This window comes from Thunnus thynnus, chromosome 4 (assembly GCF_963924715.1).
Source record: "Thunnus thynnus chromosome 4, fThuThy2.1, whole genome shotgun sequence".
NCBI lineage: Eukaryota > Metazoa > Chordata > Actinopteri > Scombriformes > Scombridae > Thunnus > Thunnus thynnus.
The window spans coordinates 10961075-10974426 of NC_089520.1; the positions used below are offsets into that span (position 1 = coordinate 10961075).

General features: G+C 41.6%; 1 protein-coding gene across 8 annotated transcripts in view; it reads right to left on the minus strand.

The window, feature by feature from the left end:
• Nucleotides 1-13352, minus strand: part of anks1ab (ankyrin repeat and sterile alpha motif domain containing 1Ab) — a 44455-nt gene that overhangs the window by 14886 nt on the left and 16217 nt on the right. For 7 of the 8 annotated variants that reach the window (XR_010928124.1, XM_067586581.1, XM_067586582.1 and 4 more), the window contains 3 exons: nucleotides 12134-12206; nucleotides 5621-5736; nucleotides 821-919 (listed from right to left, as the gene is read on the minus strand). Coding sequence is in view for 7 of the 8 variants with exons in the window: in XM_067586581.1 (XP_067442682.1) it covers nucleotides 821-919; nucleotides 5621-5736; nucleotides 12134-12206 (288 nt within the window). In the remaining variant the exon portion in view is untranslated. Of the gene's footprint in view, nucleotides 1-820; nucleotides 920-5620; nucleotides 5737-8364; nucleotides 9802-12133; nucleotides 12207-13352 lie in introns of those variants that run through there. The other variant, XM_067586587.1, reaches the window with a different exon arrangement.

The window sequence follows — 13352 nt, forward strand, 5'->3', positions numbered from 1 at the left end:
ACAGTAGGCTATGCAATATGTAGTTTAGTTTCAATTTTTTAATAAGGCAGTCTTATCACCCATACAACAACAACATACTTTTGATTTGTTTGCCACCAAATCTATATCATCATCAACACAGTGGTGCTTTGAGCTAAATGCTAACATCAGCATGCTCACATGCTCACAATGATAATTTACATACTGATGCTAAGCAGATCAAATGTTTGCCATGTTCGCATCTAAGATTAGCTTGTTAGCATGCTAACATTTGCTAATTAGCACTAGCACAGCTGGGCTGATGTGAATGTCATTAGTTTTGCAAGTATTCAGTCATGAGCTGAATAAGTATTGGACAAATTGAAAAAATGTTACCTGATGATGGCACTAAATGAAAAGTCAGGGGAGGGGGGGGGGTCATCAAAGTTATTACAATTCATCCTAAAGGTCACATTAATGTATGTACCAAAGTCCATGGCAATCTATACAATAGTTTTTGAGATACAGTGTTTGACTTAAAACTACAAATGTCAACCTCATGGTTGCTGAGATATTTCAGTCTGGACCAAAGCGGTGGACCGACCAACTTTGCCACGCCACTAGCATGTTTAAAAATGTTTTTCCATTGTTCTATATTGGAAGTTTTCAACTCTGAAGTATTGTTCAGGTATACAAAATGCCAAATGTATCTATCTACAATCAAAATAACATTCTCCACTATTACCTATATGTTTTTGCTTATCTTTCATTTTCATAAGCAGACTAACAATTCAACGTTCTCTCTTTTTTTTTTTTTCATTATCCTTTCTCAGTGCCGAGGTCAAGTTATGATGTTAAGTACCTTTGGCAAGCTGCGTGCCGCGTGGAGGATCTTCTTTCTGTGTCCTGGGTCAGTGATCCCAATGTCTCTGAGATCCTGGTCCTCCATCACGTTACTTCCCTGCATGTGTGGAAACGCAAGAGACACAAATACAAATAAACACATTCACACACAGCCGCACTCATACACACATGCATGCAAACAAATAGTCACACACACACAAGTACACGCACACACAAGCACAGAGACAAGATACAATATGGACATACAATAGTACAATACAAGAAGAAGAAATCAGTAATCGATCATGAACTATATCAAAGCAATAATTTAAATGTCCCTACTTACACACATGCATGCATTATTTACACATAAAACACACTATTCTGACATATGAGACACAAATGTGTAAGATCATAGGTCAATAAAAGTATCATGACATATTCCACAATATAACTACCGGGGCAAACTTGTATCTGCACAAACACACACACACACATACACACACGCAGAATATGCACATCTCTGACACAAGCAGTAACACCAGAGTGGGAGGACAATGAAGTCAAATAAATTGTGCATGCCAAGAGTAATCAATCTGATCTGGTGCAACTCTGTGGGAACAAAGCGTTCATAACTGCAGCAGCTTCTACAGGATCTCTTTGCCGCTGTGTTTCATTGATAGAAACTAAACAGTCCACAAGGAAATTGAATAAAAATACTTCACTACAGTTTGTAACAATTCCTTAATTTAGGAGCGAAACAATGAACAACAGAAACAATGAACAACAATGGTTTTTTTGGGTCCCTGAAATCTTGACTGACAAGCAGATTCTTGTCTATTTCATGTAGTTGTTCATATTCACAGCTTCAGCTGCTTTGTCATCTTATTCCGGTTTATAGGCAGGAATAAAGATACAAGGGGAACCTTGAAAATGTGGAGCTAAGCGTTTTTCCCTGTGGACTGCTGCAGATTGATTCTTCTTGGCCAAGAATGTTAAAATGTTCTGTAGTCTTTATTCAATCTGCTCTTACTGGATTGGCTTCAGAGCACAATGCAGCAGTACTCACAGGCCCTGTATCAGGGTGCTGATCGCTAGAATAAAGGTCAAAATGAAGCGGGGTCTGATGTAAGGGAGGCCCAAAATAGATTCTCCACTTCTATTAACACAGTTTGAAGTTTGATGATGCCTCGGGAGACTCGGCAAACTTATTATTTCATGCTGCATTTGAAACATGTGACGGGAATGTATGGTTCAGTTCTTACATAGCTTATGAGCTATGGTAGTTTGATTTAATCTGATACGACTTGCAGATGTAGCCATGGTAGAAGTCCTTCATCTCACTAAATGCACTCAGTTAATGCAATAGTGAATTAGAATTGCTCTATTGCTTTGCCCCACAGAGGAATTGTTTAGAAAAATCAAATTTTGTTAGTTTTTCAAGAGTCAGTAGGCGTGACAATGATCTGACAATAAAAAAATAAAAAAAGACTTAATATATGTGTTACAATATGTATGTTGAGTTCCATATTATAACATTTGTGAAAGAGGGAGCTGCAGAATCTGATGCAATATTAATGCAGGATAGATGCAATGTAAATGCCTGATGGGGAACTTCTAAGATGTTTTGCAGTAGACAATTTTCCTCATCGCCACATTAGTTTGGACATCAGAGCAACAAAGCGTAACACTTAAGAAAAAGAAATGATGTGGAATTTTTGACTGTAAATGAAATGTGCGGGCATGAAGGCCAAGAGAATGAAAGCTACGGGCGTCCCACTTCTGGTAGCATGAAAGGAGCACAAAATGATAATCATCGTGTAAAAATTATGAGAATGGGCACACAGCTGTTCATAATTTATGATCCCTCAAAAGCTGCATCTCAGAGCAATCATCACATGCAGAGAGCCTTGCCGACTCATGTGAGCGCTTGCTCTCTTGCTCTGGTGGGCGGGACCAAGGAAACTTCCCAGGCGGCACTGTGCTTAAGCTGTGACAGTGGCTGTTTGTAGGTATAGTACAGCTCTCATGCTGAGATCCCTGCCACTGCAGAATTAGAATAGACACGGTGGGGATTTTGTCTTCCTCTGGCTCGCAGACATTATGGATAGTGTGATAAGAATCTGCTTCATAGTTTTGTTCCTCATTGTGGCGAAAATGCATTCAAACATGACATTGAATTAAATGAAGAGACACATTGTGCTGCCTTCTTCTTTGCAATGAATCCCGCAAACAAACTCTGGATGTTTAAGTTCAGCATGAACTTAGATTGATCACATTTTGAAACTAGTCTGGCAGAATCTAAAAGGGCACAATATTAAACATTCACAATGTCTGCCTGACTACTCTGACCTTTCCCTTGTTTGCAACCTCCACATCCTCGTAAATATCCGTGTGTAATTTGCCTTGTGAAACTAATGATTTATCTCCTTGATGCATCAAGTCCAGCAGACACATTAGCATGAAAATGAACATCAGAATGCCTAATGACCCATAGTCCTCATCTCACGCCCCGGAAATCTTGATCAACATGGAATCATCCGACCCAGTCGTTGAGACAATACGGTGGCTTTGTTTTCCTTTAAATTATGTCTAGATAACTGCATATTAGTATCGGGCGATATAACAATACACAACCTGAGGCGATAAAAATCAGTCAACCAGTAGAGATTTTGCTGTGCAGTTTATAGTGAGGTAGCTCTTTCTTTAACATCTCTGGTGATGTGTGGTGATGTTGTGGACAACGTTGCTAATCAGTAAGTAGGACTGATTTATGGAGGTATCGGATTTACCGGATCATTGCTTCAATTTATTTATTTACCTTTGTTTTTGATTAATTAATGAAAAACAGGATTTTTTATCTAGAAACTGTTTCTCAATTTAAGTTACAGAAAATGTAATATATCATGATAAAGTATATCTGATTATTGCAATATAATAATACAGTGATGAAAGATTTTTATCCATATAAAAGGCAGACACCGATATTGAATATGATAATAATATATCGGCAGATTTTTTAAAAATAACTCATACAGTAGCATAACCAGACATTTAGATTTAAGGGGCATCCAAATGGCCTCATTGTTAAGACTCATACCATTCACTATGAAGGCAATGTTACCAGTTTGATTACAGACTTGAATTTTATTCATCACCTCTATCTCGCTTCATTTCCTGTCACCTTTCTACTGTCCACTATCAAATTAAATCATACAATGTCCCAAAATAATTATAAAGAGAAAAAAAAGATCCTTTAAATTTGTTATCACATATCCTTGGCGTTTCTGTACTGCAGTTATTGGCCAACGTACACACAAATATCTGCAATAAGCTCATATTGGCTGATATATCAGCAATTTATTGGTCTAGCTCTAATCCATATCACTCTTCCTTTACTATGACTACACACACACCGCAACCTGTTGGGCTTGTTGTCACCTCGTGAACAAACACAAATCTGAGTCTAAAGCCTTTATCTGCACAGCATCTCATAGTAAAAGTGATCACATTATGCTGTGATCTCACGCCTTAGCAGAAAGAAAAACAGATCAGAGAGCAGCACTCCTCAGCTGGAACGCTCTGTGAATACAACCACTTTCCCTCTGAGCTCACTGGTTTCACTTAACTGAGCTCAGCTGTGACAAACTGATGTAACATATAGCCCATAGTGCTAATGCAGCTCTGTAGTCTGAGAAATGCCCGTGTTTACCCTTTGGGCTTAGTTATTTACGGTGTACAGTCATGTTTTTCAGAATAACATGACCGGGGCACTGAAAATGTAATGGTGTTTTCTACAATCATTGCCAAATGCAATATCAAGTTTACTTGCAATGTTCTTTACGGGAAACACAATAACGCTTTGAGTCATACTGTGGGCATCTTTTGAGCTGCAGTTAAATGAATTTATCGATATGTAATCTGACGGGGCTGTTTAAAAACTGCAAAACATTCATGCAAAAATGTGTCAATGCTTTCCAGAAACACTAATCTGTCAGATCGTTTTTTTCAACAATCACAGTGGACAGATAATGTGGCTTTTGATAATCTACTTACTGGTAAAATGATACATTTGCAACCCAAAATGAATGTCTGCATGCAAACACATGTAATTAAAATCTAAAAATTACAAGTGTACAGTATATAAATACAGCATTAGAGCATGCTACTGCAGTCTAATCATACATTGTGCATTTATTGCAAGACCGTCTCATAAGCACCACAAGCAGAGTACAAAGCATAATGGGTAGAGGATTTAGTGAGATTTGGCAAGCAACCATGCAAAGTGTGTTTGGAATAAACCACAGTATATTTAGATTGAGGACTGTATGTTTATATGACTGTTTGTATGCAGAGGTCAAGTCCAGTGGCTGTAAATCAGAAGGTTCAATACAGGGGTTGGTGGGGGTGACTGTAGAATTGTACAGTAAATGAGATAGCATGATTGGGAATGCTGGGAAAAGTTAATGGGTTTCGGTTGTCATTTGTCTTGCCATTGGTGACAGCCCATATTCTTTAAAGGGATTCAGTGAGGGGCTATAAATCTTAGCAGGGTCATGCATCGCACGGAGGTGAAGAGGAGTTATGAAGGGGAGAGGGGAAAAGGGGAAGGAAGAGAGAGGGTGCAGGGGTGAGTGGGAAAGAGAAGGAGGGGTAGGGGGGTGGGGGGTGGGGGGGGTGGAGCTGCTAAGAGACAAGCAGAGGGTGAAAGAGCAGAGTGGTGACATAAAAAGACAAATGCAGCTTGGTTGACGGAGGGAGAGATTGAGTGATGTAAAGTGGACCCGACCCCTGAGATGACGTGCTGCAGGTGACTCACCATGAATCGTAGGTCGTCGAAGCCATTGAGCAGGAACTTGCTCTCGTACTGCGGCAGCCCCACGTGCTCCAGCCACTCTCCCACCGGCTGGTCCAGGGCTTTACCACAGGCCCCATCTGCCGAGAGAGGGAAGCGCTTCAGCAGGGAGAAGCCGTTCAGCCGGTAGCAGCGGCACTCAGAGGACGACACATGGCATTGCCACATCATCCTCGGCCAGCAGAGGCAGAGCCGAGTGCAGCAGCACCAGGCGGGGTGGGGGGGAGACAGGGTCCAGGCCGGGGGTGAGGGGCTCCCACGGTACAGGCGGGGGCCCGGCTAACTCAAACACAGGAGGAGGGTAGGAAGTGCTGCAGGCCCAGCTCAAGCCCTGCAGGGGACTGACTAGGCTAATATACACCCACTGGTGTTAGTGTGACTGACTGGAAATGTCAGGCGAGGGTGGAGGTAGTGCAGGGAAAGAAGCCCATCTGAAGGTTGGTACTGTTAGATATGTTGGACTGAGCCACTACGGCATCTTCCAACAAACAGGGTTCACTAAACATTCCTTTAGTGAGCAGATGAGCGAGTGTAAAAACAAATGCTTGGCTAGTCCAAAAACATAACAATAATGAACACTACAAGTCATGAGATTAGATCATTTTCAGGCCGAGGGAAAATGGAAATTAATTATCACTAAATCAGACATTTTCACATACATCACACATTATTTACTCTGCTAAAATTATCCCCATCATTTTTTTTTTCTAAAATCAGAAAGTACTCCATCAGGGTGTAACACAGAAATATTCAGTTCCCCCAAAAATAAATTTGTCAGGGTTTTCACCACATACTTGTAAAGCTCTGGCTGAGTCCCATGGCTTCATTGGTCAACCTCTTTGAGAGCTAGGACACGGCTCATACAATGAAGGTAGCAGCATTCTAAAGTACTGTTGAGGTACTCATGTTATTTTTTGATCAAGGAATATACATTTGCTTAAATCATTTTTCGTCCTTACTCCAGAGCCACAAGGAGTATGGTTAGGTAGACATATTGTAAATCCTACATCAAAAAAGAATTGTTGGCTTAGGATTTGCTGATGTGCTGATTCCAAACTCCTCAATTCATAATCAAATCCAAGTATAGATTCCTTGATAAAGCTCCAGGTAAACTGTCTGCCACTGGAAAAAGGCTTGGTGTCCTTGGTGGTGCCAGTGCTCCCTGTGCTGCCCAGCATTCACACTCTTCAGCAGGCTGCTGGCTGGCTGGCTGGCTGTGCGACTCCGCCAGAGAACGTGCTTCTCATCTCTCAAAGCAGTAAATCCAGGTTCAGATCCAACAGACGGCAGGTGAGTCTCTTTACTCTGAAGCGAGTATCACTGCAGGACCACAGTGCAGGTTAAGCTAGCTCCTTCCTGAGGCAGGCGCCCCCCACTCCCACCCTAGCCCACCTGGTTCTTCTCCTCGCTGGGTACAGCTAGCAGCCTGTGTGCTCAGGGCAGAGGTTTGCTGCATCCCCTGCCTGTCTGAGACATGCAGGCAGTGCAGATGCAGTCACAGCAGCTGCTCCTGGCTCACACACGCTACCCCTCACTGCTCACAGGGCATAACGTCCTGACGCCGGCTACTTCTACACAGGAGACCACAGATCTGCCTCAGCCTCAGCTACTGCTGCCACGTCCTTACCACATCCACGACAGGCAACAGACTCAGTGATCATCCCCCCTTCTCATCCGAGCAAATCCCTCAAGCTCTTCTTTTTTAACTCCCCCCCCCTCCTCGCTCTCGTGTCTCTCTGCTTTCTTTCTCTCGCTCTCGCTCTCATAGCCCCATTCCCATACTGTGTGATCGCACTGCAGGGCTGCCGTATGCTGCCTGATGAAGTGGGGTGCTGCTCCACGTAACCACCTCTCCCTCTCCCACTATATCAATTCCCCTCCCTCTACCTCTCTCTCTCTCTCTGCACGGCTTGCACTCTCCCTCGCTCTGTCTCGCTCTCTGCCTCTCGCTCTCAAACACACAGACAGATGCACACACACATGCACTCTTCATCGTCTCTCTACCCCTTTCCCTCGTCTATTTTACAAATGCACATATACTTGCTCCTCTCTGTCTGTCTCTCTCTAACCTTACCTCACCTCTCCCCCCACTGCACTGATTAGAATTGCACAGAGGCACTCTGATCTTGCCAGTGCAGAAAGGACACTACCATCAGAGGCAAGGAACAAGCGTTGAGAGCCCCCCAAATCACAGTCCTTTCTGCAAAGAATGACTAGAATGTAATGGGATGACGGAGACCTGATCCTGTTCTGCAGGAGCGGCGCCAATTTTTTAGGTTAACATGGGATATTGAAATAAAGAGCCTTCTCAAGCCCCTGCTTATTAGCAGATGGCTTTAATTCATTTACATCTTACTTTGATGATAGAACGAGGGGGGGCAGCATTGATTCAAGTCAGCAGAAGTCTCTAATGCACTCATACAGAAGAGGGAGAATGGGAGAAGAGAAGAGAAGACGTGCACACACTTCTTTCAAGTGCTGTCTTCTTCTCCATCTCACGCAGTCATACAGCATGACAGAAAAGAGGCAAATTCCATTATGTACTTCCAGCTGTTCATGTCACATCAACCATTTTTCAAGCACAACGGTGGCTACTTACAGGATAAAGCCCGGATAAAGGAGTGAGATGATATAAAATTCAGATAGATGTGGGGTAAAAAGACTTGGAAAGAATTGCCACAGTCTACACGGGGAGCGATAGCACCCACCTATGCGGGGCTGCTTACTGCGTCCGTCACTGGTGTTATCTGGGTACAGCTGCAGGCAGAGCGTAATTATGCAGGCTTTCAAGCTGCTTGCAATCACCTCACACATTCCCAGATGGGTAGTCAGCCAGTCAGTAAGGCAGTCAGGGCAAGGAGAAGCAGTGCCAACAGAGGGAGGCAAAGTGAAGGGCTATTGATTGAACCTCCTCCATAATTGGCCCGCCTGTACCGCTGTTGCTCTGCGTTAATGATCAGGTAAAAGGCCAGGTCAGGTTTCCGTGACCCGTCAGTCATCCACCAAGGACCAGTGCTCATCATTCGTTATCAGGAAGAGAGAGGCTGCTGTCAGATTTGCTCTGACTGAGGAGAAGAATGATGGAAAGAGGGAGAGAGAGAGAGAGAAAGAGAGAGAGAATGAGCAGGAGACAGATAAGAGACAGAAAAAGACTAATAGAGGAGGAGGCGATGAAACATATGGGCGAGATAAGATGGTAATAGGAAGTAAGAAGGATTGAAGTGGACTAATTATGATTCACTACGAGATCCCACAACTCCCCCTCCTCCTTCTTTACTCTTTCCTCCTGAGCCTCATACCAAAGTCCGCTCTTACACCACAATATCCAGACAAAGACTGTTAAAAATACCAGCCACCCCTTCCAATTACTTCCATTCATTTGGGACAGCAACACCTCCCACTGTAGTAGGACCTAATTACTGACTGACAGAGTATCCAATGCTCCTCCGTGGGGGGGAAGTGGGTCACTGTCTTATCCCCTGTTAAACAGGCCAAGCTGTCAAATCTATCCAAGTGGCTTTCTGTACTGTTTGAGCACTGCTAGGTCTAGACTTGGCTCTGAGGAGCACCCAGAAAGACCTATTTACAGAAGAAGAGGTAGAGGTTGTGCCTAGATAAAGCCGTGCCTCTTTATCAGAGCAGGAGAAAAGCACTAGCTCCTTGTCAACACACCCAAGCACTGGAGAAAATGAGCCGCAAAGCTGAATTAATTCAGGGAAACTGAAGGCGGACTCTTTTCCTTTGAACGTCAGAGTGTGCCTGTACACAAACCGAGCCGATGCCTCCTGTGTGCTGTTAGCTCAGCTCTCTCTCCACTCCCTCTCTCTTTTTAAGCTCATTTACTCAGTGCTCTCTTAGCACACAATCGAGGCACTCGTGATGGCCACACAACACAAACAACCTCATCCTTGAGCATTTCAGAATGGCACAAAATTGCAGGGCTGTTTGTTTGTTGGAAATCTGATGTTCGGAAATGTGCTTCTTCGAGATGAATTGGGCGTCCTTGGGTCCTGATATTAAGAGGGAAAAGGTGGATGGAAGGAAACTACAAGAAAACAAGGATAAAGGATAAGGTTTTCCCAGTAGTGTCACAATAGAAAGATAAAGGTGGGATAAAGAGTGACAATTTAGGTTTCCATATTTGTGTAATCCTCCTTTCTATAGTTCTCCTCTCCTCTCCTCTCCTCTCCTCTCCTCTCCTCTCCTCTCCTCTCCTCTCCTCTCCTCTCCTCTCCTCTCTCTCCCTCCCTCTCTTGGCGATGGCTCTGAAGGGTATCTGTTTGTTCCGTTTCATTACATTGTGCAAAAAGAAAGATGACCTCTTTACTATGCGACACATGCAAAAACAGCAACAAAAGTATCCTCGCAACCTCTGGAAACTACTTGTGCACAATCTCCGATTAAAATCGGAGCAGCAACTGCATGACTCAGCTGAATCTGGGACACTTTCAGCATGCTGTTCTTCAAACAAGGCCTATAAATAGCACACACCTATACGTGAAGAAAACAAAACAAACAAACAACATATTTCCTCTTATGTAACGCGGAATAACCTCAGGTGTTAATTGTTGGGATAGCAATTAATTTAAAAAACGCTTGAAGTCAAGTTACAATTAAAATCATAGATGAACACAAGCTTTGTTATAAGATTGCTTCTCCTTTTGGCTTAAAATTATAACAAATGTAAATAATAATTTGGTTACATTATATTAGAATTACATGATGGTTAAAAAGATATTAGAATGAATTAGTAGACTCTCTATAAATTAATTCATCTACATCTTAAATTCATAAATGAAACTAAAGTTTAACATGTGAAATTAAAAGATTTGTAGCTTCCACCGACCGCATCAGTCAATTTGATGAAATGAGTAAAATCCTTGACATTTTGTATATTAATTTAGTTAAAGTCCCCCTCTGGTCAAAATTGTGCTTTTCTTCTTGCTCCTTCAGTTGGATATTTGAGCTTCACTGTGCAGAAAGATGTATGTGCAGACTTTGACACTAGAAGGCTGTTTCCACATTCATCTGCTGAAAGTGGAAAGTGTCTCTGTGCTCACCTTAAATCTGAGTTATAAAGGGGGGTGCCTCTATGAGCATGATTTGTGACATCACAAGTAGTTTGGATCCGATCGAGGGGCCGGTATACATCTCATAAGATATGATGTGGACGCTTGAAGCCTCTATTGCACACTAAGAATGGACTTGTACAGTAAGAAACAATTAAAAACAATTAAAATGAACAATATTTGCATATTCATAGATTCTGTATTTTTCAATGAGGGAGAAGAAGTAGATGTCATTTAAAGGATTTTTAAAAAAAGCTACCTCAACATTTTTTTGTGGAAAAAAACATGTCAGACACAATTTATTATTCCAACTTGAGGATTTTCATGTCTTAAAACATGTCTGGAGGGGATCTTTAAATTGGTTGCATACTGTAGGTCAAACTATCAGTATACACTGTCAGCCTTTGTAATGGGATTATAGGAAGACGGCGATGTAAGAGATAATATAAAGACCTCATGACCTCAGGTGCAGCAGTAAAAGTCTTAATTCTCTTAATTCCAGTGTCGTTTTTTTCTTTATTCTTCTGTGTCCTTGCTTTATATCCCTTTATCACAGCCACACATTTCTGTTCTGTCTTGTTTCAGCTTGGGTGGAATTACACCTTGCCGTGGTCAGCACATTGTTAGTCCTTGAAGCTTACTGCGCATATTGTAGCTGATGAAAATTTTATCTAAATAAATCTAACGAGACTTGTAAAAGGCGGTCCTGCGCAGACCCACAGAAGCTGTTACACAATACTGTATGATGAAACCCCCTTATGGCAGAGTATCTAATGGAGGTAGGTTTACACTGTATCAACTCAGGAGTGTTATCTAAACAAACTGAGCTCTTGCCAGCTGGCTTCTCCCTCTGTACAGCCTGGAGGACACTTGATGAAGCGTAGTATCAATTCAAGCCCTATTGAGATATACAGTAACACTAGGAATAAAAAGAAAATATGACAGTGAATTTAGAATTTGATTTCCTCATAAACTGGAAAGCTTGTGTGTAACAAAGAACAACAGTGACGTGCCAAAGAAATGTCGGTTTGAATCACTGTGACTTATAAGGACAACAAAACTACCCTCCGTCCTTTCAGGTGTCTTTGAATACTGAATAGCAACTCTTAGAAAAGCTGTTGAGGCTCACAAATGTAATCAGTCACATGGTTGCAGGGGGTTGCTGCTAACATTACATATATTTCCCGTTCATTAAACTCTATGAGACTATTATCAATAAAGCACCGGGGCAATTAAAGAGTAAAAATAAATGGTTAATGAATAAGTCTCACTTAATCCCCCAGACCCAGTCATTTTGCATTAAGTAACCAATAAATTACACACCACATATCTCTGGGAGAAAAATTACTTCATACCGCATAAATTAAATTCTATCATCATGGAAACAGGATAGGTGGTAAAGCATTACCTGAGCTTGGCGTGGGCTGTTTGTTTTTGGATGTTTCAATGCCTGCTCCGATCAAGTTCATGATCTTCTCAATCTGTTAAAGAGAAGAAGTAAGATCACCTTTTCATTTGATTGAAATGTCAACAACTACTAAAAAGAAGGGGGAAAAAAGACAGTAAAACAACAGTGTTCAATGTTCAAACATGCATTAAACTCCCCATGTAGCCAAACCAATTATGGACCAGGAACACTGAAGGAATGGCACTGGGTGAGGAGTTGGGACACAGTGTCAGAGTGCTGTAGTGTTGGGAAGGAGGCGGGCTGCTTTGCAATGATGGATTACAAGCAACAGTGCAACGTGGACAGCAATTCAATGACTAACTCACCACTCAGCAAAAACACAATGGGGTGAATTACAATCTAGAAGACTTTGAAACTTCAAATTATTGAAGTCCTGTAGCCAAGTCCAAGCTGCACAACCTGAACCTGGAGAGATTCAGATCTATTACTGACTGTTTCTCGGTGAGTATTTGATTGCCCTCTCAGACTTGTATTATTTAAACTTCACAGAATAAGGCAACAGCTTACTGCAAGGTTAAGTGAGCACAATGCTGCATCCATGAGATTACAGAGCAACTCAGAGAAGAGTTGTTTGGGGCTTAGAGCCAAAAATGTTTATTTAAGTAGTCTCTGACTTCCCAGGAGAACCAAAATACATTTCCAGGTTGTTTGCTTTTCTTTATTTGACTGGATAAATGAATAGAAACTCAAGTTCCAGGAAAATGCTTTCGATGTTAGATGCGGCATGTTTCATCAAGTGCTGATAGTTGGTTCAATATAAGTAGGACAAATGTTCGACATTTAATGTTTTCATCCCAAACTAGGATTGAGTACAATATACTGGTTTAGTATCAGCCCTGATGTTGACCTTATTAAGAGGATTGGGTATCTGTCGTAATGTGACCAATTTTCATTAACAATGATGAAAATAAGTCTAGTTCTATCCCTGACAATGTCTGATACATTGTATTTTATAAATATATTAGAACGTTGTTAATAAATCAAAACCAAAATACAGTTTTAATGTCAATGTCATTATAAAATTAAGTCTTTCCGCTATGATTCATTCAGTGCTCAGATTTTAGTGTCACAGCAATACCTGAACTCATGTTATCTTAAATAAAAATGAATATAAAGACTTCCAAGCGGTGAAGTATAAAGATTTTAAAATTGGGAAAAA